This window comes from Panthera uncia (assembly GCF_023721935.1).
Source record: "Panthera uncia isolate 11264 chromosome A3 unlocalized genomic scaffold, Puncia_PCG_1.0 HiC_scaffold_11, whole genome shotgun sequence".
NCBI lineage: Eukaryota > Metazoa > Chordata > Mammalia > Carnivora > Felidae > Panthera > Panthera uncia.
The window spans coordinates 41,879,444-41,907,249 of NW_026057578.1; the positions used below are offsets into that span (position 1 = coordinate 41,879,444).

General features: G+C 42.9%; 1 protein-coding gene across 2 annotated transcripts in view; it reads left to right on the forward strand.

Annotated features, from left to right (window-relative positions):
• Window positions 1-27,806, forward strand: part of PCSK2 (proprotein convertase subtilisin/kexin type 2) — a 271,133-nt gene that overhangs the window by 178,750 nt on the left and 64,577 nt on the right. For both annotated transcript variants that reach the window (XM_049651163.1, XM_049651164.1), the window contains one exon: window positions 19,976-20,052. In XM_049651163.1, coding sequence (XP_049507120.1) covers window positions 19,976-20,052 — 77 coding nt within the window. The remainder of the gene's footprint in view (window positions 1-19,975; window positions 20,053-27,806) is intronic.

Below are 27,806 nucleotides of genomic sequence, written 5' to 3' on the forward strand. Positions count from 1 at the left end.
TTATGACTTGAACATTTGCTGGTTAATAGATTTAGGGATAGAAACAGTGTTACGTCAATTACAGTAATTAACCAGAGATGAAGATGAATTGAAGAGAAGCTCTCTTGCCAGCCAAGCCTCAATTTAAAAACCGAGTAATGAGCTGCTGGTGGGGATGGGAAGGCGAGAAAAGGGTTAGGGTTGAGAAAAGGATGAAGCTCTCATTCTCCAAGATGTGTGCCAGGTTCTCAGAAACAGAGTTCCATTCTGCCCCCACATCCCAGAGAACCCCATCTGGAACAGCTTGCTTTTCAAGAAATAGGACCCTTTTTAACAAACACATTTTGGCTATATCCCCCAAGGTATTTTTTTTTCTCCTTAAATGGAGTTAAACTTTTTCTGAACCTGAAAGAATATGACCCTGAAGGAAACTTAGCTTGTCCTGTGATGGCATGCACCAGCAGCGAAAACACCAAATGCAGCACTTTCGCATCTTGCTGACCGAGTCAGAGAGAATTCATGACCCACCTAGTAGTCAAGTTTTTTGAACACAGGTCTTTAGAATGGACAAATAAATAAATAAAAACATTTGAGGGAAAAGGCAGTACATTCCAAAGCTATGACCAGAAAGCATCTATAATACTTCACCAAGATAAGAGCACTTTACTTATTGTTACATACAATCACTCTGGCCATTAAGTCAATGGCTGTTTTTTAATTTCCTTTTTTTTTCTGTTTTTTGTTTTTTGACAGAAAGTAAAATGTATTCTTTTTGGTCGAGTTTGACAAATGCATAAAATCACATAACTCCCAGCACAATCAAGAGACAGGACATCCCCATCACCCCAAAACACTTCAGTCATGCTGTCCTTTGTGGGCAACCCCTCTGAAACCCCCACCCTCACTCCCTTATAGCCACATACCTATCTTCTGTCTGTATAGTTATACCTTCCCTAGAGAATGTCATATACATGGAATCTTAGCCTTTTGAATCTGGCTGTGGTCATGTATTTGTGACTCATCCATGTGGTTGTATATATTAATATTTGTTGCTTTTTCATTGCTATGTAGTATTCCAGTGTGTGTGTGTGTGTGTGTGTGTGTGTGTATACCATGATTTATCCATTGTCCAGTTGTGGGACATTTGGATGACCTCCAGTTTGGACAGTTATAAATAAAGTCACCATATACATTCACATGCAAGTTTTTGTGTGAAATTAAGATTTCCTTTATCTTGGGATTGCTGGGCCCTATGGAAATCCAACTGCTACTTAATTTCCTTAGAGTACAAGGAGTCTAGAAACAGTTCAGTTGCTCTGGGGGTTGAATACTCTTCTCCATGAACACTGTTCTCACTTATGTAGCATGAGTCTGGGAGTGAACAAGCTATGATCTGGTCTTGTCCAGTCATCCATTCCAGCTGTGTCCCCAGCATGGAATAAGGGGCTCAGGATGTGGACTTGATGTCTTCAAGTCCAATGACTCCAGAAAATCACTTGCCTGTTTTTGGGAGAGCCGTAAGTCAAGCTACCCCAGGACACTCCATTTCCTTTCCTTTCCTCTTCCCATCAATGTCTGTATCTTAAAAGTTTCATCAAGATTTGTAGACAAATAGATATTGGGATTTTCAAGTGAAGGAAATTATGTTAATGGAGTTCTTATTACTTTTCCATTTGAAAGTTTTTGAAAATATATGCAGTTCCCAAATTTGCTCATTAAATGTGAATTTATAATGTGATTATATTCCCAGAAAGCTAAAAATATTATCATAATTATACGATCCCTACTATATCTGAATTATTAGATACAATTTTGGATGATTTGTCTTCAAAAAGATGAAATATTTAAAACTTTTTCTTCTTTTCTGTCGCAAATGAACACAGCTGAGTTAAATTCAATTGTGTACCGTTTGCGACACACAATGATTTCTATCTTGTTTCAATTGAATGAAGTGTATGAGACCTCTATTTTTATGTCTAGTGTCAACTTATTTCATGTTTCCAACTTTCACTTGTTTTTCTGAAATAATAAGGAAAAAAATGCAATTAAAATATGCAAATAATGCTGCAGACAGCACCACCGCAGCTAATCATGGTATAAATAAGGTAATAGGACACTGGCACATAGAAAAGGAAGTTTGGGGAAATTAACATTTAATTCACAAAACCACAACTAGTGAAAAGGTGAATTTTAGAGGTTTGAAAAACTGTGGAAGCATGCTTGTGTTGTTCTGCCCAGTTCCAAAAACAAACGATCTTATTTTAATCATCTTGTTAGTAGGTAGAAAATGAGCACGTTCCACCTGATAACTTCCACAGTCCAGTGAAGCTAGAGTTAACAAAATGAGTTTAGACAATCATTTGTCTTGCAATTAGTTCCTTCATTCATTCATTGGACGTGCATTGACATCCCCTATGTCCATAGAGGCATCAAGTAAAACACTGTCCCCATCTTTGAACCACTTACAGTGAAATGGATAGGATGGAAAAGCGAGGCAAGTATTGTCAGTGGATATCTAGCCAAGACAGAGGGTCACATGGGGAAGGATCTTCTTAAACGGGGTGATATTTGAGCTGACTCAAGTTAGCCTGGTTTAGGGAGGAGGGAACTCTCCTCCCTTCACTCTATGCAGATGAAACAGCATAGAGCATAGGCATGGATGGAGCGATTGCCAGGGAGTACAGGAAGGTAACACTAGAGACTGAAGCCATATATGTGTTTCCTAGACTGCTGTAACAAATTACCACAAACTGGGTGGCTTATAACCACAGAAGTTTATTCTTTCACAGTCCTGGAGGCCAGAAGTCTGAAATCAAGGTAACAACCTGGCTGGTTCTTCTGGAGACTCTGAGGGAGAGTTGGTTCCATGCCTCTCTCCCAGTCTCAGGTGATTGTGGGCAACACTTGGCATTCCTTGGCTTATAGAGCCATCACTCCAATCTCTGCCCCCACCTCCCGCTGGCATTCTCCTCCCTCTGTGTCTCTGTCTCTATCCCTTCACATGGCGTTCTTTTTTTTAAAAAAAGTTTATTTATTTATTATGAGAGAGAGAGTGGGTGGGGGAGGGGCAGAGAGAGAGAGAGGGAGAGAGAGAATCCCACGCAGGCTCCATGCCACCAGCACAGAGCCCCACACAGGGATTGAACTCATGAACCGTGAGATCATGACCTGAGCTGAGATCAAGAGTCAGACGCTCAACCAACTGAGCCACCCATCTCCTCCCACATGGCATTCTTAAAAAGACACCAGTCATTGGATTTAGGGCCCACTCTAACCTAGTATGGCCTCATTTAACCTGTTTACCTCTGCAAAGGTGCTATTTCCAAATAAGGTCACGTTCACGGGGGATTTGGTCTTCCATACCAAGGTTATGACTCCAATATATCTTTTTGGCAAACACAGTTCAACTCACAACAAAACAGGGTCCCTCAGACTACAGCCTACCCATTGCCCTTTTGTGGTTATTGCTTGTAAATAGGGTTTTATGGGAACGCAGCCACACCCACTTGTTCACCGAAGGCAGAAAAGAGTCATTGTGGCAAAGACCATGGGGTCCACAAAGCCTAAAATATTTACCATCTGGCCCTTCCAGAAAAAGTTTAGGGACCCCTGAGCTAGAGAGAAATCTGGTAATCATGAATGGCCTTGGGGGTTAAGCCAAGGAGTGAGACCGTGGTGCCGACCACTCTAGGGAATGTGGTCTGATGTTGATAGAAAGTGTGCAGGCACCAATGGGCTGGAGAAGTCACAAAGAGAAGGCAGAGTGGGCAGGGGATTTGCAGGCTCCAGTGAGATATTGCGGTGATTAGTGAAGGAAGGGGCGGGAGACCATGCAGTGGAGAGCGAAGAATGAGATGTGGTGTCTGTGATTGGGACGATTATGCACTATGAGAAGATCAAAAGGGAGGTGCAGAGATGGAACTGAAGGGGAGTCAGTGGGGCAGGGGGGAGAAGACCATGGAACGGGAAGGCAAGGGGGAAGATGAGCATTCTCCATGGGTCTTAGAAATGCCACGACTGAGGATGGTAGTGGGGTGGTGAGGAGCCCCATAAGCCGGGGCATGTGATTCCCAAAAGGTCTAGAGCACTGTAGTTCCTTCCCAAAACACTAGCACCCATAATTCAACTGGTGCAGCCCCCGTGCACAAAGTGATGGTGTGATTAATGTGGATTCTGGCGCTCCATCCTCGTAGCAACTTAATAAAGTATGTGCACAGCCTCCAAATGAAGGCTGTAATCACTTTTCCATAGTTTCTGAATTATGAAGTTGGATTCCCATCACAAGCGCTGTCAAGTTTTTTTGGCTTCGAAACCAATTAAAATGATGAACAGCTGTGAAAGGAACCAGACGTGCATTTCATCTTCCTCCAGAACAGTTAGGGATCAGTCCTTTTCCGTGTCACGTTTCACATTAGCTGGGAACATGAAATTGGGCTTGTTCAAAGGTAAGACTCAAACAACTTCTTCATGGAACAGAACTGATCCACTTAGCTTTTTTTTTTCCCCCAGCTGTAAACACTAAGATATTTACAATGTGCCTTTCTTCCTTCAGGCTTCTCTCCCAAGATCATAACACCCGGTATCCATCCTCTCCTGTTAGTAAGGTTATCCTAAAAGGAATCACCAAAGCAGGAATTAACTTTGGAAAAAAAAAAAAAAAAAAAAGACAAGTGAAAAGATTGCAGGAAGATTTTGTGTTTGATTTAGTATGGATGAGAAAGTAAGTGGCAACGGAAAACCTTGAGACCCACCCCCCCCACCACCACCACACACACATCTTGCTGCTACATCATTTATCTCAGGTATATTAACGTGCCCACCCATTTCCAAGGGTACTGGGATAAGTTTCGTAATTTTTTCCCCACTTTTCATGGTAGGAAAGACCTGCAGAGAGAAGAGAATGAGTCTCCATCAGATCACATTCCCAGGACAAAGTCAACCCGTTCTAATTAAAAAGACTTGAGCAAGTCACATTCCCCCAGAGCCTCAGTTTTCCTGTCTGTAAAATGGGGGTTACAATACTCAATTCTCAAAACTACCACGAGGCTCAACCAACATTAATTTGTGTTGAATTATACACGTATGTGATTTATACCTAAAACTTGTACCTGTATGTATAATAACAATAGACCCCTGTGTGATCTACTTCTTCATGTTGCTATGCTTCTGACAGGTGGAAAAAACAGCGTTTTTGGAGATAGTCTCCAATAAATAACATTTGGACTGGACAGCCCCTTGGCTGAGGTGACTCAGTTATCAGTGAACTCTTTGCTATTTTTAGGGCTAAAAAGGGAGAGGCAGGCAATACTGAAGTTGTTGAGTCAGTCACACAGGGAGGGCTATAAAGCGGTGTCTCCCTTTCTCCCAGGACATCTGGACTCATAGGCAGTGGCCTGGGACCCCAGCAGCCATTCAGAGGCGAGCAGAACACACAGAGGACCTGAGGGAGGGGAAGCAGTGATCTCCTATCTCTACAACATCGCAGAATACCCAGCCAAAAGAGGGAAGCACAAATCAACTTGTACCTCGTCACCTTGACAACACAAATTTAGACCCTGGCTGCTAGATGCTCTTCTGATTCCTTTTCCAAAACAATGTCTCACTCTCGTCCTGCTGATTTACACGATTGCCATTGCAGGGCCTGAGAGCACACTCTGTCTTTGCGAGACTGGGAGAAGCGGGCTTGAACAGCCTTTGGAACAGGCGACTCCCAGCCGCTTCAATCTTCCCTCCCAGACAAGGGGTGAGGTCCAACAGCAGCTACTGTCAGCCCTTCCGAGGGCTGCCCCCCCCTTCCGTCCTGGGTCCAGGAGGACATCCCTGCAGTCTCCTGTGGGATCGCTCTCCCCATCTTCTCATTAAGTTGCCAAGACTAACTTGGACTGCCTTTCTTAAACCCACATCTCTTCTTTTCCTTCAACCTGAAGTTAGCTGCTGCCTCTGTCACCCTCTCCTGATGTGACGGGTAATGAAGTGATAAAGGTGCTCAGCACATCCACCAGTTGCCTTTGTGCAACTCGCTCAAGGTCAGCCTTGTCCTTGTGGGGACACAGAGGCACCTCGGCAGTGAAGGGCCCTGGGAAATGTTGGGGGGCGGGGGGCATCCAGCAGGGTTAGCACAGGGCCGGGAGGATTGACCACCCGGCTGACGGAACAGGTTGTACACCAGCATTGGCTTCAAGCGGGATCTATGCTCAAAGAGGTGATTGTCTCTGTGCACCCTCATTTTTATTAAATCCAAATTGTATCCTACTGCGTTAACTTTAGTTTGTCTATATCACTTGTTAGAACCCAGGAAACCCATATTGTTTCTTTTCAGGAAAGAGGCAGGGCTGTACAACTGAGCAGCTTTGAAATATACACACACTTTTAAAGAAATGCTTTAATTCCTATTGCTATTAAAACAGCTTGGCATTAAGTTTTGTCTATAATTGGGTATATTTTTAAAGTTTTGACAGAACTTTATTTTAAGCAGCAGGAAGCAAAAAATAATTCACACCTTAATATTCATCAAAAATTATTTAACAGCAGGAAACCTTCACTTTGAACTTCCACTCTTCTTTCTTGCAGAATCAATTCCTGTGACAGCTCTCACCTGCCAGGAGCACAGACAATCCACTAATATTATGCGTAGTAACCGCACACCTTATCTTGCTTTCTTGTTTTCCCTGGTCTATCAGGCCACGCCTTCAGAGCCAAGTAATCCATTGTGACAACTCTGTTCTCAGAACTGACTTTCTCCATAGAAAGCACTTCACTCTGAAAGATGCCAAGAAGCTCTTGATGCTTCCAAAATACCACCCTTCATTCTCTACTATTAGAGATTGAGTTCTTTGGCTCCTTTCCATGTCCTTTCCCTTCTGCTAAAGCAAATAATACTGGAAAAGGCACTGTACTGAACTTATTCATCCTAAGATATGAATGGCTTATCAAATTCAGTTTCTTCCTGTCGTAGAGTTTAGGTGGATGGGGGAGGAGGGGAAGTGGGTGGAGAAGATTGTAACAGGGAGATTATGGATGTGTAAGGGGAAGGGAAGGGCCACAGGCAAGCCTGACCCCTTGCAGCACTTTACAAATAAAAGAGTCAGTGTGCATACACGAATCCCCTGGAGAGCCAGTTAAAATGCAGATTCACATTCAGCCAGCCTGGGGTACTGTCTAAGATTCTGCGTTTCTAACAAGTGCTCAGGTGATGTCAGTGCTACTGATCCCTAGGCCACACTGTATTGACTATACATCAGAATCGCCTGCAGAGTTGGGTTTTGTTAACTACTGATGCCCAAGCTCCGCCCCAGATGAATTAAATCAGAATCCAGGGGTCACTCAAGTATCCATCCTTCTAGATGTTCCCCAGGCAATTCCCCTGAGCAGCCTGAGTTGAAAGGCACAGTTGGCTGCTAAAGATTGTGTTGAACACTTGGGTGTCAGTCCATAATTAATGTATTCACTCATGACGGCCAAAGGCAAGGCACCCCAGCTCTTGTATGTTCCTCTCCAAAAGTGGCTTGCTACTCTACAATGCCTGGCAAGTAGTTGGTACTCGAGAAATAGTTGTTCATTGAAAAAAATAAATAGGTGACAGGCTGAACACAATGAATAAAGGCCAAGAGCCTACAGAATGTAAAGAATGGAAGCTAGAACGTCGAAATGACAAGTGACAAGATTGAGATTTGAGGACAGAAAATCTTTTCCATTACTCCTTCAGATCCCCTGTGCAGATAATCAGTTCTTGGCCCCTCTCGAGGCCGAGTCTGCTGATAACAGGAGAACCCGAAGCCGTGATATTGCCAGTGCTTTATTCCAGTGGTTCCCAAACATTGACCGGTCACAAACACACCTGCATGATTCTTGCCACGGGTGTTATTATTTACCTAGGAGATTTCCTTAAATTGACTCACCTCTTTTATTATAAATGAATGTGTTTTGAAGGGAAACTATAAATCACTATTTCAAACAGATAAACAACCAATATCCCTTGACATAAATGGAAGGTAACTGTCAAAATACATACAGTGAAAACAACTCAAGCTGGATACCCTGCCTGCCAATGCTTGCCTCTGTCAGATAAGAAGACGTATGGCAAGGCTGAGGGAGGTATTAAAGACACAGTGCGCTTAACGGAGACTTGTCTGTCGCTGCATAATAAGAAGGATTGGGGGACTGCTTTGAAAGAAGTCACGGTCTGGCCTGCAAGGCCGTATTAGTGAAGGCACGGCGTGTATGCATCACATGAAACATCCCTCTTGGCCAGCAGTTCTCAAACTGTATTCAGAAATCCAAGGGCCACCAACAGGCACCAGGGTGGCTCAGTCGGTTAAGCGTCCGACTTTGGCTCAGGTCATCATCTCACGGTTCGTGGGTCTGAGCCCCGCATCGGGCTCTGTGCTGACAGCTCGGAGCCTGGAGCCTGCTTAGAATTCTGTGTCTCCCTCTCCCTCTGCCCCTCCCCCCCACTCATGCTCTGTTTCTCTCTCAAAAATAAATAACATTAAAAAAAATTTTTTTTAAGAACGCCTAGGGCCATCAAGTAGTGCTGAAGAGGCTCTGGGGAAAAAAAAAAAGAAGAAGCATTTCCAAGATTTCAGTTTCTGAGGAATCCAGCCACCCATGCTTACATACACTGTGATGTTTGTTTTTCAAAAAGAGTTCTGCTTCTAAGAGGAACAACATAATCGAGAGGAAAAGGGACTAGCTTGAAGCTTGCCGTTGGAAGGAGGAGAAGGAGATTTCTCTTTTGAAAGCGTATTTGCTGCTTTGGGCCTCAAAGGCGTCATACCTACCTTGGATGAGAGAGTTTACTAACCAAAACTATGCTGTTTGAAAAATGAATGGATCACGCAAAGTAAGAGATGTGTTTCCTGGCCCTTTAGTGAGGTGTGTCCTGGGTGGGAGTTCAATTATTGGCTCAATTTACACGCTTGGATTTAGACAAAATGACCCACGGACATTGTAGGGTGTAAGTACACTAAATTGTGTATTTACTTCAATTTGCTAGGTATTTTTCTCTTTTAAGCAATGCATGCAATAGAATGTGATGGTTATGTTCCTTTTTTTTTTTTTTAATGTTTATTTCTTTTTGAGAGAGAGAGAGAGAGAGTGCTCGTGCTAGCAGGGGAGGGGCAGAGAGGGGGAGACAGAGGATCCAAAGTCGGCTCTGTGCTGACAGCAGAGACCCCGATGCAGGGCTCGAACTCACGAACCGTGAGATCATGACCTGAGCTGAAGTGGGATGCTTAACCGACTGAATCACCCTGGAATGGTATGTTCTTATGCAGAGCGGCAAGACTGCATGGTTAGAGGAGAGGCCTTTCTGAGTCAGACTGTTTATTTTGAGGAAGAGAGAGAGAGAAAGAGAGAGAGAGGCAGGGAGAGAGAATGCTAAGCAGGCTCTGTACTATCAGAGACTCTGTCTCCTTTCATCTTTGTGACCTCAGGCAAAATACTCAGTGTCTCTGTGCCTCAGTTTCCTTGCTCATGGAACAAGAGTGATAAGAATATTGTCTACCCCCTAAGGATGTTGTAAGGAGAAGCTGACGCATGCAAAGCATCCGAAAGAGCCCCTTGCACAAAGCAACCACTCATTGTGTGTTACCTGTTGTTATTATGGCAAAAAAAAAAATTTTTACATAAAATCAAGTGTTATGCCATGAAAATTTTGTCTTCCACCCCAGACCCCATGACCCTCCCTAGAGGCAGAGTAGTATATAAAGGTTCTTAGGTATCTTTCCAGAAATACTGTATGCATTTACTATAAAGAATATGCTCTCTAAGCACCTGGGTGGCTCAGTGGGTTAAGCGTCTGACTCTTCATTTCGGCTCAGGTCACAATCTCATGGTTCGTGAGTCTGAGCCCCGTGTAGGGCTCTGTGCTGACAGGGTGGAGCCTGATTGGGATTCTCTCTCTCTGTCCCCCTCTTTCTCTCAACATAAATAAATAAAATTTTTTAAAAATACTTTAAAAATATCCTTCTCTTCTGTGCAGTTAGGAGCTCACAAGGCTCCTACACCCTGCCTTTCTTTTAATTTTTTTCTAATGTTTACTTATTTTTGAGAGAGAGTGCAGGCTGGGGAGGGGCAGAGAGAGGGAGACACAGAATCTGAATCAGGCTCCAGGCTCTGAGCTGTCAGCACAGAGCCCAACATGGGGCTCCAACCCATGGACCACGAGATCCAAAGTCAGACGCTTAACCGGCTGAGCCACCAAGGAGCCCCTACACATTGCCTTTCTTACTTGACAATACTTGTTAGGAATGAGTTCATGATAGGCTTGGTCCCTCATTCTTTGCTGAGCCTGCAGAGTTTGGCATCTTATGGAGGCCCCATTGTTTATTTGAACACTTTTGAACATTTACAATCATGCTGCCAGGAATACACTCAAAAACAAATGTTTCATACATGTCCAAGTATATCTTTAGGATAAATTCTTAGAAGTGGGATGGCTGGGTCAAAGAGTCTGTGGATCTTTTATTTTGGTAGATATTGCCAAATTCCTCTTCCAAGAAATGGCACCAATTTGCACACACAGCTCTCTCCCCTCCTTCTCAGAAAACTATTTTAAATTCATAAAACAAAATACATGAAATAATCAAAGAAAGCAACTGTATTGAGACACAGTTATCCACGTGTAAGAATACAAGTGTGAAATGGTAATACGTATCATTCTTTCTCAACGCGTTGAACAACAAAATCTAGTGGCAGGTAGGAGTGAATAGGAAAAATATTTCAGCGTATCTGCAACAACTGTAACGTGATATGAAACTACATGCTGGTGACAAGCTCCCAGGTCCTGCTAATAATATCGTGGCTTGTAGCCTCCATCCGTAATTGAAGGAAATGCTAAATCTGACTTGGCAGCTAGTGATAATAAAGATGTAAATTCTTTCGGAACAAGTGAGGGACCCTATCAGTGGAACCGAGCCAGCCCTCAGAGATTAACTGTGGTGAGTGGCAGCTTCTCGTCAATGCAGCAGGTCAACCCCAGGAATTCACACTTTCAGGGCAGCTCTTAAATTTCGTGGGTGGGAATCAGCCTCATCTAGCCAAAACCCATTTCATTGGCCTTCTGAAGTGACAAGACAAGTCAAGATGTGGACAGGCAGGGATAAATCTACAGAAGCCACCAAGGATGTTGCTTTGACTGTTTCTCAGAGATAGCCCTACCTCTTCCTTCAGTACACCTGCTCTCCTATCCCCAGGGTTTGGGAGAATATTAAATAAAATAAGAGAATTTTAACTCCTTTGAAAACAAAAAAGCACTCGTTCTTTGTTTTCATGTTTATTTATTTTAAGAGAGAGAGCGCATGTGTTCGAGTTGCAGAGGGGCAAAGAGAAAGGGAGAGAGAGAATCCCAAGCAGGCTCTGCGCTGTTAGCTGAGAGCCCCCCTCGGGGCTTGATCCCACACAACACGAGATCGTGACCTGAGATGAAATCAAGAGTCACAGGCTTAACCAACTGAGCCACCCAGGAGCCCCTAAAGGGCACTCATTCTTAAGACTCTGTGTTAACCATTGGGAATTAATATTATTTTCTCTTCTTATGTGTAGTGCTTAGAACCTCTCTCAGATCTACTGATAAAAGTGACCCTGTGGGCCAAGGAAGGAGCTGTTTAGCTTTGGAAAATATAAAAAGTCTAGTGGTCCAGGACACCGTCTGGGGTGATCCTTGCCCGGCCTGGCTAGGATGCTACCTTGTTCTCTTACCCCGAGAATATTCCAGTGGCTAGAGAAATTACTGGAATTTACCAGAGCAAGAAGGAAGTGATGGTAGGAGGCGTCAAATAAAAGAACACCCCGTCACTGGAAAAATGCACAACTCTCGGCAATCTTAGGAGTATAAAAGAAAGATTTCAAACAATTTTCTGACTATGCATCTTTTTTTTTTTTTTAATTTTTGAGTGCTGGAGAAATGTTAAATTTCATTAAGTTTTACGGCCAGACTTAATATAGACATAAATCCCTTTAATGTTGGTTTCAGTCAAAAGTGAGCTGAACATTATCGTTAAAGCAGTGCATGTGGGAGAATTATTTGAGGAAAATCAAAATAGGCACAGTTGGGAATGTTCAGCCATGACCATATTAGATGCAAGCAGCAAAATTCTGTAGGCTCTAAAGGACTGGGCTATTTTGCTGCTCAGTTTCCATACAGACGAGCTTTGTTCCGGGGCAATATGGTTGCAGTTTGCAAGTCTATCTGGGGAAACTCATTTCTCTTTCATTAGTCCAGGAGCGCAGTGCAATTTCAGCTAATACGGTTACACAGCTCCTAGCTGGGTTATTTGGTTAAATGCCTTCAGGGAAAGTAGCAAGGCAGAATAAAGGGACCAACGAGACAGATGTACTTTCTTGTTCTGAGTGCCTATAGCTGTGGGAAATCTCATTGGCGATTAATCACATGCCACGCTGTACTCATAAACTCCTATCATTTGAGATATTATTTAAGTGTGACATTTCACAGGGCACACCTTGTCTCCTGGTCCAATTTCTTTGATATCTGAGCTTACAGATGACTCTAACTGGGGAGATCTACTTGCCATGGTTCTTGGACATGGTAGCACTTACATGCATTTGTGTGGCATTGATGAAAGCACTCCCTGCTGGTGGGTGAGTTGCAAAACCACACCCTCCTTCCCGGCCAGCAAATTAGAAAATGTGTTCTCTTCTGGGCAAACAAATGAGAAAAGAGTGCCCCCACCCCAAGACAGGCCAATTCTTTTTTAAAGCCCCACCCCAGGGCACACAGCTTGTGGAGTCCAGGGCAGCCTTGAATTCCTCCCCTTGGACATGCACCCTTATGCACAACTGTGCATGGGCAGCCCTGATGAAAAAAAGACCACATTCCCAATGTTGTAGTCAGACTACAGAGGTTGCTCCTCACGCTCTAAAGAGGTCTGTTCACTCATAGCCATGGATCCCCACGTTACCTACCTTGGCCTATTAGGAAAGCTAGGTACTGTCAGAATGTGAGCACAGCATCATATTTCAAAATGAAAGATGAGTATGGCCTTGTGTGGCAGACAGGACACTTGTAGATGGAGAGACAAAGGCCTAGAGGGTTGTTGCCTCTAGAAACAGCCTTCAACCAGTGATGGACAGGGAGATGGTAGCAATAACGGTGAGGCCTCCCTACCGTCCCAGCCTTCTGCCTCCAAGAGTGCCCCTACCAGTTTCTGACCATAGTAACACCCGATGACCCACCTTTGATTGGCATGAGACCCGGGAGACGTAAATGTCAAACTCTTAGCCATGTAGTAAGGCTAGTTTGTATCAGATTCCTTTTCAGCAGCTACAACCCACCTAGAGAGAAGAGGAAAGGGGACGGGCACGTCTCAGAGCAAAAGGGGGCCCTCAGGAAGACAAGGACTACGCAGGATGCTATAGTGTAGGCCTCGGGCTCTCAGAGGGCAGCCTGATTTGGCAAACTCTTTCTATAAAAGTAAATATTTCGAGATTTGTAGGTTTCTGTCATAACCACTTAAGTCTGCTGTTGGAGTGTGAAAGCAGCCAGTGGCCACTAAACAAATAGACATGGTTATGTTGCAATAAAACTTTATTTACAAAAACAGGTAGAGGGTCAGATTTGGTACATACCATATTTTGTGACTCTTGCTATCGGTGATCAAAGAGAGTGAAGGACACAGAAGAAGTAGGAGTGAGAGAATGCCCCCATTTTGGGGCAATGCACTTGCCAGCTTACATCGATTCTTTCATTCTGCCCTCACAGCAACCAGGTACTTACATCTTATCACCTGCATTGTAAAGATGAGGAAACTAGGGTTTCCAGAAAACAAGATCATTGCCAAGACCAAACTGCTTAGGTTTGACACCAGATCTGTCTGACTTGAATGCCTCTCTCCCTTTCTCTAGTCCAAGCTGATGCCTACAGACACATTTGTTGTGTACAACCCCAACAGGGACAGTCTGCGGGTCCCAGAGGCATTAAATTCCAGATTTGGGGGCAAGAGTGGCAGTGCCGGAGCCAGATTCAGTCTCGGGGAGTCTTAGAAGCTTCTCTGTGTATGTGAAAGCCAAGGGGCATGGTTGCCACTGGGTTCACCGCCAGCTTTCACGGTGAGACCAGCTCTGGCATCCGACATGGGCCATTTGTCGGCCTGTGACTTTGATGGCTGCACAAAGGCAGCACCTTGGACATGAGAAATCAGAAGATTACTTGAAAATAAGTAAGTTCCTGTCCTTTCTTAGCTTAATGTGCAGGCAGGCCATCTGGTGGAAAGCTCACAGTACAAACAAGAACCAAAGTCATAACTATTAAGCCTCCTTTCTAAATTTTTTTTGGTGTTTATTTATTTTTGAGACACAGAGAGACAGAGCATAAGCAGTGGAGGGGCAGAGACAGAGGGAGACACAGCATCTGAAGCAGGCTCCAGGCTCTGAGCTGTCAGCACAGAGCCCGACATGGGGCTCGAACTCACAGACTGTGAGATCATGACCTGAGCTGAGGTCCGACACTTAACCGACTAAGCCACCCAGGTGCCCCTGAAACTTCTTTTCTAAGGACTAATCTAGACCTGCTTTCTGACCCCACAGTCAAATATTCAGAAATTAAGCCCCAGAATTATTAAGTACCAGAGGGTTTATTTTCTCCTCCCACACTCAACTCTTATAAGAGAAACGAACCATTATCAGAAGTTCCTTCCAGAAATAACTTCCAGGGCAGCCCTGAGGTCGGTTTGGATTCAGTCCAGCCTTCTCACTTTCTGCACGACGGGACAATGATAATTCAAGTTCTTCATGATGACTCTGAATCATCCTGATCCTGAATCATCCGTGATTAAATTATGTTTGCTAAACAGTTAGTATTTTCTAAAGCAAGAAAATAAGACTAATGCGTTTCCAAAAGAAGTTATGGAAGAATCCAAACCAAAACAAGCGGCTGGCTTAGCCTGGGATGACCAGAGCATTCAACTTCCAGAGACACCACTTCCCCCTAAACGTCCACGTTATTGGCTATTTTAGAAAATTCCAGCATAACTCAAGCCCCATTTAATTTATTCCTGTACACAAATAATTTTATGGAAGGCAACATTGTAACTCAAATCAATAAATGATTCGGTTTGGGCTATAAAAGTATAAACAGAACACTTACAAAAAATTGCTCACTGTTCTTTCTGGCCATAAACCGTTTGATTTTTGGCCAAAAGACATGCCAGAGCAGCCACTTGCCTTCCTCGATACTCAGCCTAGACTCTTCCACAAGGAATTAAGCATTAGTCACCAAATTAACTAAAAGACAACAGCAAAAAAGTTTGTAAGTCATCAACCATTTCAACCTTCACAAGTGAATCTGACCCCTGACAACACACGGTCTTTCTCGTCTTACAAAAGTGGACTCAGGGTTCCACGGGTTCTCAGGTGCCAGTTCTGCCATCAGATCTCTTCAATGTTCCCCCCAGCCCCACCCACCTCAAGGCAAGCCATTTTCTCCAGGACCAGGAATTGGAGGCAAAAAGCCTCAGCCCAGATCACAGGTAATAATTATAAACCAGAAAAGTGAACCCGGGTGAAAGAGTGTGACGTGGGCAATCAGGCAGCAAACACAGAGGTGCAGACCAGTTCGATTTTTCTTTTCTCTAATGTAATTTAACTTCTTATCTGCCAGCCTGATGGTACTCGCTCAAGGCAGAAATTTGACCTTGGTCAGTTCAGGGGGTGCCCCCCACTCCTGTCTCCAGAATTGTCCCTGAGCTTCAAAGGACCGGCACAGCGCTGAGGATGCAGGGTGCGTGCACTTGCGGCTCACGTCTGTGCCCCTGGATTCCACTCTTGCGTCCCCATTCTCATGGATTGGTTGTCACTTCGTGCAGATCCTGCCTGAACCCTGGATCCCCAGTGTCCTGACTCCCGAGCTTTCTAGGCCAGCTGATTTTTACTGCCACACTCTCACCCCTGTCAGCCTCCCACAGAGTATTCTGTTGCCCACTGCTCCACACTGATGGCCAAAGAAATGCAGAGTGGGGCCACCCCAAGTCCCTGAACGCAGACATCCCGGGGAGCCGCTGCTGATCTGCAGCAACACAAGATGAGTCCCCTGTCCCCAGATGAGTCCCAGACCCCTCCGACTTTGGACATTCCAACCCCCATCCCACTCCAGAACAAAAAAAAAGAGGGCCCCCTCTGAGAGCCCCACAATAGCTACGTATTGAATGTTCTGTCCAACTTGCCTTATGCCAGGCAATTTTTCTCTCTTCTGTGGAGAAACAAACCAGGCTCAGCCTACAGTCCTCCCAGTCTGTTGCTTCGGCTTCGACTCCAGCTTTGAAGCCCCAAAGAGAAAGTATTAATTTGGGTTTCTCTCGACACTCCATCTACCAACTCTACCTAAGAATGCTCTTGTCTCAAAAACTCAGAGAAGGTTAGGGTAACCAAACATAGTAACTATTTCAAAATAGTATCCCTCAAAAGGACTGAAATCCAAACAGTTCAAGAAAAGTAAAAAAAATAAAACGACACACAAAAAAAACATGCCTGATCTGAGAGTGTCTCCCAGAGACGGGAAATAGAGACCAGAGAGAGAATTAAATTTTTTTAAAAAGGTAAATGAGTGTAGTTTGGGACCAAAGAGGAGAAGGAGGAACAGATAATTTGGAGTCAATCATTATGGCCAGAGGAGACAGGAAGTTGTCCTCTCTGATGACCGGGTGTTAAAGGAAGACCTATATTCTAGAATAAAAGATAGGTTTATTCGACACAGAAGATGCATTGACCCAAACTTCCAACGGGGTAAGAGAAGGTGGAAAATGAGGGATTGATTTTTGATAGGTATGAAGTTTCAGTTATGCACACGAGTAAGTTCTAGAACTGTGCTGTGCAACACAGTCAACAATACGGTATTGTGTGCTTCACACTATGTTAAGAGGGTAGATCTCATGTTAAATGTTCTCACCGAGACAAAACCATAAATAACACACAGACACAAAAGAACAAAAGGAAATTTGGGAAGGTGATAAACATGCTTTTAGCACCTTGTCTGGGGTGATGTTATCATGGGTGTAGGCACATGCCCAAACTCATCATGCATGAAGTATATCAATGCCTCAATAACACCAAAAATTCTTAAATTAAAAAAAAAAATTAACACCATAAACAAAAATAAATCCAATATGGATGAAAGAACAAAATGTGAGACCAGAAGCCATCAAAGTCCTAGAGGAGAAGACAGGAAGTAACCTCTTTGCCATCTGCTGCAGCAACTTCTTACTGGACATGTCTCCTGAGTCAAGGGAAAGAAAAGCAAAAATAAACTACAGGGACCTCATCAAGATAAAATCTCTGCACAGTGAAGGAAACAATCAACAAAACTAAAAGACAACCTTTGGAATGGGAGAAGATATTTGCAAACGACATTTCTGATAAAGGGTTAGTATCCAAAATATATACAGAACTTTTAAAACTCAACACCCAAAAAACAAATAATCCACTTAAGAAAAGGGCAGAAGACATGAATGGATGTTTTTCCAAAGAAGACATCCAGCTGGCCAACGGACACATGAAAAGATGCTTAACATCATTCATCATCAGGGAAATACAAATCAAATCCACAATGAGATGGGACACCTGGGTGGTTCAGTTGGTTAAGCCTCTGACTCCTGATTTCAGCTCAGGTCATGATCTCACAGTTCATGGGATTGAGCCCCACATCTGCCCTGACAGCACAGAGCCTGCTCAGGATATTTCTCTCTCTCTCTCTCTCTCTCTCTCTCTGTCTCTCCCCCCCCCCTTCTGCCCTGCTTGCACTCTCTCTCTCCCTCAAAATAAATAAATAAACATTTAAAAAAATGAGATATCCCCTTACACCTTTTGTCAGAATGGCTAAAATTAACAACACAGGAAACAACAGGTGTTGGCGAGGATGTAGAGAAAGGGGAATCTTCTTACACTGTTGGTGGGAATGCAAACTGGTACAGCCTCTCTAGAAAACAGTATGGAGGCTCCTCAAAAAGTTAAACATAGAACTACCTATGATCCAGCAATTGCACTACTTGGTATTTACCCAAAGGTTACAAAAATACTGATTCAAAAGGATACATCCACCTTAATGTTTACAGCAGTATTACCAACAATAGCTACGCTATGGTGAGAGCCCAAGTGTCCATCAACTGATGAATGGGTAAAGAAGATGTGATATAGATAGATAGATATAAATACATATACATGTATATAGTGGATAAAGAAGATGTGAGATATATGGAATATTACTCAGCCATCAAAAAGAACGAACTCTTGCCATTTGCAATGGGGTGGATTGAGCTAGAGAATACTATGCTAAGCAAAATAAATCAGAGAAAGATAAATACCATATGATTTCACTCATGTGTGGAATTTAAGAAACAAAATAAGTGAACATAGTGGGGGGAAAATAGAGGCAAACCAAGAAACAGACTCTTAACTGGAGAGAACAAACTAACGGTTACTGGTGGCAAGGTGGGCGGGGGTGGGGGGGATGGGTTAAATGGGTGATGGGTCTTGAGGGCACTTGTGATGAGCACCAGGTGTTGCATATAAGTGATGAATCATTACATCCCACACCTGAAACTAATATTACACTTCATGTTAACCAACTGGAATTTAAATAATAAAAACTGGAAAAAAATAAAAACACAAATTTCAATCATCGTTTCACTATATGCTAACTAATTTGGATGTAAACTTTAAAAAATAAAAAATAAAATTAAAAAAAAAACCCACAAATTTCAGGGTGATGTCTATCCCAAACACAACATTTATTTAAATAAATTAGTATTATAATTCTGATTACTACAACTACTGGTGACTAATAGCCCTTTGTCCATCCAGCAAATGGAAACACAAACTAATGGAATTCATCAGTTTGCTTTTAAAAACATTATGCCACTGATACATAAAGTTTACAGACTAAAGTGTTTTACCTCATACAAGGGCACGATTCCTGAAAATGTCTCAGGACCCATGAAATCAAGAAATGCCCACACTGGAATATATGCCTAATCCAGTGCTTTCTAGCCAAATGTATACTGTGGACCAGGAAGCCATCTGGGTCTCTACTGCAAAACTCAAAAACAGAACAGAGAAAAATGGGATTCTCGTTCTGAGCATTCCAGGCAAGCAGAGAAAGCAGTGGGAAGGATGAATTAGTCTCCAAAAGATGGTAGATCATTTCCCATCATGGGCCAAAATAAAAGGTCGGCCAACTAAAGGCTTAAATGGAAAACTATTTAAGTGGATATGTAATTGATTTTTTTTTGGGGGGGGGGGGACTCTCAAGGGGAAAAATGGAGGTGTTAGATGCATAGAATTTAAACTTCTAACCAAATACTGTAGGGTGTAGAGTACTCCCCGTTCATAACTGTATATTTATTTGTTTGGTCATTTGATTGATGTCTGTGCCCCCAGCTAGGCTGTAAGTTATACAAGGGCGTTCCCATATCTGGCATAATCACTGGCATATATTAGACTCTGACCTTTGTTGAGTGACTCAATGAGGTTGATATTGTGCTGATGTTAGGGGCTTGGGCAGAGGTTTAACACCCATAAATATAAAGGACACAAGCCTAGGTCAGTCTGAAGCAGGGAGCCTTCTGCACAAAGCAAGAAAACTCCAGAGATTGCCTCACTTGTGACATAAGACCGAGAGCATTCTGACCATCAAGCCAAGGAAGCATAACATAAGTCCTGGATTCTAGGTGAAGCCCATTCACCCACAGATGGTAACTCAACTTAAAATGGAGACAGTCCTGGAGAGCACAGGACTCAAATTTGCTAGTTCATTGAGGGCCTGAAGCAGAATGGAATGAGGAAGTCTGGGAAGAGGATAAAGGGAGGGACAGAGAGATCCAAGGACACACCAGCTCTGTCACCCCTTTGCAAGGGCTGGCCCAGGGAGGAACATTAACACAGCACTCCACAGAGGACCTGTAAGCATCAGACAGTCATGTCTTGAAGCATCCTCTCTGGCCTGTCCACCTGGCTTGACTGACCTAATGAGACGCCTTGTGTTTTTCAGAACGCCGAAGCGAGCTATGACTTCAGCGGCAATGACCCCTACCCCTACCCTCGATACACAGACGACTGGTTCAACAGGTATACTGGGCCTCGGGGGCCACCTTTGACTTTAGATCTGGGGGTTTTGTTTGACTCTGTTTTGAAAACTTGGCTATTCCCAGGAAAATAATCTTAGTGCTTCCCTAAATTATACTGTGATTTTTCTCCGTCATAGCTACATTCTCTAAATTCTTGGATTTTGTTAATATGGCAATGTTCCTCTAGAATGGTCTTGGACTATTTTGTTTGGATGAGTTGGGAGTTATTTGCCACTTTACTAAAGATAGAAGATGGGGCGCCTGGGTGACTCAATCAGTTAAGCATCTGACTTCACCTCAGGTCATGGTCTCATGGTTTGTGAGTTCAAGCCCCGCACTGGGCTCTGTGCTGACAGCTTTGAGCCTGGAGCCTGCTTTGGATTCTATGTCTCCCTCTCTCTCTGCCCCTCAGTCTCTCTTTGTCTCTCTCTTAAAAATAAATAAACATTTTTAAAAAGACAAAAGAAAATAGAAATAATAAGAAATCCTTTTCAACCCACCATAAGATGATAAAAAACATGCTCGTTCCACTTGATCTGTTGAAGACAACTGTTTTGGCCCTCTGCTCTGTTTCTATGTGTTTTGGAAAAATGCTTCTGCTGTAACCTTATAAGGGCTCATGTAGTTCCTTGCAATGGAGCAGTAAGCATAATTGGCAAAGGTTTGAAGTATTTTTTTAATTGAGGCATAATCGACATATGACATTATACCAATTTCAGGTATACAACATAGCGATTTGATATTTGCATATGTCACAAGATGATCACTGCATTAAGTCTGGTTAGCATCTGACACCATGCATAGTACCAAAGAAATATTTTTTCTTGTTGATGAGGTCATTTAAGATCTATTCTCTTAGCCATTTCCAAATACACAGTGCAGTGTCATCAACCCATAGGTTCGAAGCATTGCTTGGCGTCCTACCACGTTAACGTACCCAATGGTCCATCCAAAGGTGTGACTTTTCTTCCGCCTATTTTGCTACTAAACATGTAAACATGCAGTCTCTTTTTTCTCCAAGTAAAATTCTTGCCTTTACGGTTGATTGCATATGAGAGATATTGAGAAATAAAGTCGTGTGGCTTGCTTACTCAAAATCAGCTAGGTTTTAAACCTAGTGCTTCCCTATTATTGATGTTCTTGGATAAAGTTCATAAGAACATATGAACTTCAATTAATGGTATAACAATATGTGTACATCACTCTACTCATTTCTTTCACTTCCATGGCAAACGCGTGTAGGCAAAATAAATGTTTCCGTTCTCTGTTCGGTGAGAAGGAAACAGGCTCAGAGAGGTTGTGTGTCTCTTCCCTGGTCAGACTAGGATGTGTCAGAGCCAACACTTGAACCCAAGCTTCAGACAGGTTTTTAAATCCAAACTGTACCATTCTTTTATAAGCAACATTTTTATGATAAAAGACACAAAGCATGATGGCCAGACAGTGGCCAGATATGGGTCCCCAGTGGACCAGGTGACTTATACTCTGTCCCTACAGTCAGCAAGTTGACCAGAGTGTGACTGGGGGACACAAAAGGGCACATGAGTTGGGGGTTTGGCAATTACAAAAAATGCAGAAAAGAAGAAAGGAGAAAAACCAGTCACATTTGCAACATTTTAAAAAAGATCATTACCTATGTTCAACAGCACAATTTACTCTTCATCAGCTTCTTCTATGACAGCTTTAAAATTATCACGTCGTGTTCGAAAGGGTATGCTTAGGAGATGAGGGTGTATCCCAAAGGTCTGAGAACTTCTGACATGAAGCATCTCATACCCTCCACAACTTACAACCCGACCTCCTAACTTACCCTTAGCAAATAAACACTTTTCAGACACAGAGATGTGAAGTCCCCAGACAGATGTCACTAAGCCAAGGGCAAGACCTAACGGGTAATGGTGGTTTGGAACATTGCACTGAGGAGGACCAAGAGGGGGTGCCCGGCTTCAACATGACTGCTTACCAGTTGTCCACATGACAGCAGGGCAGGAGCAATACATGTGTCACTTGTTCTCTCTACAGCTAGTAGGTACTAAATTAATCTTTGGTGGATTGATGCAGGCACAAAAATATAACCAACACAATGGTCCCCTCCCCCCCCCCCACCCCACCACGGCCCATTTTCTGAACCCAGCACAATCACCCCAAGCAAGTCTCCCTGTGTGATATGCTGTAAGAATATTCTTTAAACAAACAAACAAACAAACAAACAAACAGAATTGGCTTCTATTTTAAATACGTTCATTTGCAAACTTGTTCTTGAAAGTTCAACTTTAAACTGGCTAAAATCGTCTAACTAGGGCAAATTAGGGCTTCTTGCAACACAATTCTTCATTGTCAGTGGTAAAAATTCCCCAGTGTCCGATTGCCTGCGACACAGTATAATGAATCAAGCATGTAGGATCTTTGCTTATTAGGAAGCCACTGACTCAAGACACAGGAGCCACTTTGACCTATAAATAGGGCTTTTCCCAATAAGCAAGTCATATTCAAAGATCCTTATCCACCATCTTGTTATTATAAAGACTGGATGGTACCAGTTCAAATCATGGCCTCTCGAAACATAATTATTATTGTAAATGCTTATGGAAGGAAAGTGGGTCAAAGTCCAAGCCCACACCACTAGCAGGACCTGTGGTCTGAAAATTTGGGTCCTGGAGATGATTCCTTCTTGGCCCAAGGAGAAGTTGAATATAACATCCTATCCATGCGTGTAGGATAAGTTTATTCAGAATTCCCTCTGGTTGAAATATTTGCCTGGGATTTTCTTCCATATAACTTAGGGCTTGGGACAGGAGGAAGGAGATGAGTGGAGGAATACAGAAAATAAAATGGTCATGGGTTAGTAAGTGCTAACGCTTATCATGGGTACATGAGATTTCCACCTACTTTTGTAGATCTCTGGGGTTTTTTTTCCGTAATAAGAAGTAAATTTAAAAAGCATGGGGCATAATTTAGTTTGGTATTTATGAAACTATTAGCTTTGATATGCGAACTTCTGAGGAGCTTGCAAAATGTCCTATGAGTGGAGACAGATGCCCAAATCACCACAGTGCTAAGTGTAGCTAGGGCTAAAATAGCAGCTTATTAAGCAGTTACTGTGTTTAAGGCACTGTTTTCAGTGCTTTGCATGTATTAATTCAGTTAATTCTCATAATAAACCTTTGAAATAGCTATTATCAGGGCACAGTGGGTTGAGTGCCCAACTTCGGCTCAGGTCATGATCCCACGGTTCATGGGGTTCGAGCTGCATGTCTGTGCTGACAGCTCAGAGCCTGGAGCCTGCTTCTGATGTCTCCCTTGCTCTGTGCCCCTCCCCCACTCACACTCTGTCTCTCTCTCTATCTCAAAAATAAACATTAAATTAAAAAAAAAAAGAAATAACTCTTATCAGGACTATCCCCATTTTGAAAATGGAGGCATAGAAAGGCCAAGTAACTTGGACAAGGTCATACAGCTAATACGTGGTGGAGACAGGATTTGACACCAGTGACGGGGTCATTACACGCACTGCCTCATAACAAAGATGCCTTGGACAGTATGGAGCAATGCAAAATTATCTCTAGCCAGAGAAGCAGAGACAGGCTTCCCTGAACGGGTAGCATTTGCTCTAGGATTTGAAGGAAGGTAACTGGTAGAGTTAAGGGGTATATTCCAGGCTGAGGGTACAATTTAGGTGAAGGAGGGGAAGCGGGAGGTGCAGACACGTTCAGGAGGTAACCTGGACACCTGGCCTGGGAGTTACAGCCTGGGACAGGGGGCAGCATTCTAAGAAGGCTTCATGGAAGAGGTGTCATCACACAGGCTTTAGGAGAAAGGAGGAAAGATTTTGTGATTGGGTCAGAAACTGGGCCCGAGGCATAGATGAGGACCCTTCTCTCACCGCACTCAGGGAATGTTGCTGCCCAGAGGCTCTGGGAGTCTTGAGCCAGCACCTGCCTTTGGCTGGAGCTGTGTTCGCTGCTGTGCCAGCATGAGTCTCTGGCCAGTTCTGCAGCCACAAAGGCATGCCGGTTTCTTCAGGTGCTCTCCTCTGGGCGTGAGCACCTTCAAGTGTGCATTTCTTCAAGAACCTATTTAAAACTCCCAGCCAAGGACCGTTTATGAAAGCAAACTTCATGCATATGCAGAACTGCTTTTAGAGGATGGGGATATTAGAATTTCTTGCCCGGTGCTAAATTTGACTTTGTAGGATTATTCCTTTTCAAGCAGAGCAAGTGTATTTATTCTACTGTGAACCATTTAATAATTACATGCAGTATCTGAGCTCTAGAGATATATTTGAAACACAGTTGAGAAATTTGCAAAGGGAGTAAATTTCCTCCTAGCTTGCAAGCAAGAAAATACAGATGGCCAAGCAAAGCAATAATATAGTAGTAGTAATCCAAATTGCAAAAAAGTAGAAAATCATGCACATTTAATGAACCTCACTAATATGCAGAACAGATATAACCGACTTCCTGTGTGGTATCAGGATCTAGCATGACATGTTTTTCTTCGCTGGCATTCAGTAAATGTTGATTGGCTGGTTGATAGATGGGCGGCACACCTTGTCAGCCATGCCGAGATGTTGAGTGGCCTTGACATCCATCCACTTCAGAGCTTCCCGCTTCTTCCAAGGTTTGCAGCCCACGCTTTGTCAATAATTTTCCAGCCTTGCTCGGTTTTAGGTCAATGTTTGGTGATGCATTGCAGATCTGTATTCCATTACCGTGCTGCTGTCCATAAAAATCCCTCTTGCATAGCATTTCTTTGACAGGCATTCACCACTGAAATGTCATCCCTGCCATCGGCAATATTTATGGAGCATCACAAGGGTGCAGCACACTCTATCTATTAAGCCCTAAAGAGTAAGAGATTTGGGATTCGATGCAATTCCTGGCCACAAAAAGTTTACTATAAATTCAGGGAGAGAGAAGACATTTATTGCTCAAGCAACCCAAATGGGGGTGAGGGAAGGAAGAACAATAAATGGATACTGAGGAACATTTATCTCCACGTGGGCTCGTGTGATTGATAGCGTTAGTTAAACCTTCAAATAAGAAAGATCTAAAATAAAAAATAATAAATAAAAAATAATAATAAGAAAAGGGGGCGCCTGGGTGGCTCAGTCAGTTAGGCGTCCGACTTCAGCTCAGGTCATGATCTCACAGTCTGTGAGTTCGAGCCCCACATCGGGCTCTGTGCTGACAGCTCAGAGCCTGGAGACTGCTTCGGATGCTGTGTCTTCCTCTCTCTCTGCCTCTCCACCGATTACACTCTGTCTCTCTCTGTCTCAAAAATAAAGAAACATTAAAAAAAAAAAAGAAAGATCTTTAGTGATTAACTTTTTTTCTTATTAAAAGTCATATTTCATTTTGAAGAACTCTATGTGACAGGCCAAAAATGAACATGTGAGAAAAACGGCCATCTCTGGTTGGTTATTTGCCCGTTGATGGAAACCAATACTTTACCCTGGTGACATTTAATGGTTTAGAAATGCATGAACATCTTTCCCGTCTGTCTTTATGAACTAATTCTGAAATCACCTCCTGGATAATAAAATTTAAACTGCTTTCAAAGACCTAATCTAACTTTTTCTCTCATGTGAGCTTTGAGAAAACCTCATAAGCCCATATTAGTTCAAATGTGGCTGCTTGTAATCAACTGTCTCTCTATCCAAATCAGAACACAGTGAAATCCAACACAGTTTAACTTTGTGAGCTATACTGAGCCATCGGAGAAATACCATATACTTGTTTTTTAAAGTTTATTTATTTTTGAGAGAGAGCGTGGGCGCACCTGCGCACAAGTTGGGAAGGGGCAGAGAGAGAGGGAGAGAATCCCAAGCAGGCTCCATGTTTGACAGCTCACAGCCCCATATGGGGCTCAATCTCACAAATCATGAGATCGTGACCTGAGCCAAAATCAAGAGTCCAACGCTTAATCGACTGAGCCACCCAGGCACCCCCACAAAGTTTTTTTAAAACATTTCTGGTCCCTTACCTGGATTAGGCAAGTCTTCATTATTTAAATTTTTCCCCTCAGCTAAAAGAAATAGACATAACACAGATTTGGGGGTTATGGAGAGAATTATATAGATCATAGAAGAAATCTGTATGTTGGTATTGTTATTTCTACTTTGGAAACAAATGTTATGCATGCCATATAGGTAGATTCTATGGTACTCAGGTGGCAATAATTCTTTCCTTATGGGAGAAAAACACAGCAGATTATGATGGACAAATGTAGTGTCATGTTAATTGCTTGGCATAGATTAAGTGATCCCTGAATCAGTTCCCCCTATCTGTAAACTGGGCCTGAAACTCCACCATGGAAGTTTGTATAAGGGACTAGAGACACATACTTGGTTCAGAGCATGACACGTGGTAGGCATTTCCTAAATGGCAGCAAATATTAATTGTGAAATTCAGTGAAGGGATGTCTATAGGTGCTAAGTCAAAGATTCCCCAACTAGATAGAAAACGAGGGGAGTTTCTTCCAAAGGAGTTAATGGATGACCCAACACTTCACCCATCTTTCTTAGCCCTTCATTCTCTCATCTGAGCCTTTGACATGAGACAACAGTAGCTCAAGGTTAAACTTTCTGGAGAGAGTCTGGTGTCTCTGTTTCTGCAGTGCTGATTAAAAGAAGAGTTATATCCGGAGATAGCTTAAATGCATGAAACAAGATTGATCTGTGGGGAAAATTGAAGAGCCTAGCATCTAGCATCAGAAAGATGGAATGCCTCTTCACTTCTCCAGAAAGTACTAGATGATTGTAAGCAGACCCAAGGTTTTCCCCAGAAGCAGCTCTACATGCTTGCCTATCCAAACTTTTGGGCTTACTCCAAAGTCTTACCCTGTAGAGACCTTTGGATATGAGCCAGCAAACATGACTGATCTCTGCATTTCATGTGACATGAAAGCTTCTTTTTCCAAAGACATGGCTGAACAGACCATAGCTAGCCATATAGAGCTCTGCTTATGTAAGAATCTGTATAGACCTAGGGAGACTGGAGTCTGGAAGGCAAAGACAGCCTCATGTCCATGAACCTGGCCAAGTTTCTCACTGGCTTGCTGAATGAATTCCCCATATCTCCAGTATCTCTGTGAATCCAGAGCCCTAAAACATCATTATAAGACTTGGCTGTGGGATATAGAGCTAAGGAGCCCATTAAAGCAACCAAGGGAACAATAACGAGGAAAGAGCCCAAAGGAAGAGAGAGGAAGAAAAGGAAAAAATACCCTGCAACTCAAACTAAGCCTACAAACTAACATTCCAAAATATCTGGAAAAAAACACATCAAACACAATTTAAAAATCAGGACATGAATTTATACCAGGTGAAATTAGTTTTATGGAAAGACTTGAAAAAGACAATAAAGCAAGTTATGTTATGTTTGCTTCAAGGGATAAATGCATGGATAACATCCATTTAAAAAGAAAAATAAATGATGGGGAAACACAAGCAAAAATAAACATGAATATAAAAAAGGAACCAATTGCACTTGGAATGAAGTCTCAACAAATGTGATAACATCTAGCCTGGGTGCAGTTGAAGAGATAATTATTGAATTGAAGATAAACACTGTTTATTAAAAAATCTACAGCAAACGTGCTTCTTCTGGACGGCTGGGGGAATAGAGTTGACATACAATGCTATTTATTTTTGAGAGAGAGAGAACGTGTGTGTGAGGTGGGGAGGGGCAGAGAGAGAGGGAGACAGAGGATCAAAAGCAAGCTCTGTGCTGACAGCAGACAGCCCAATGTGGG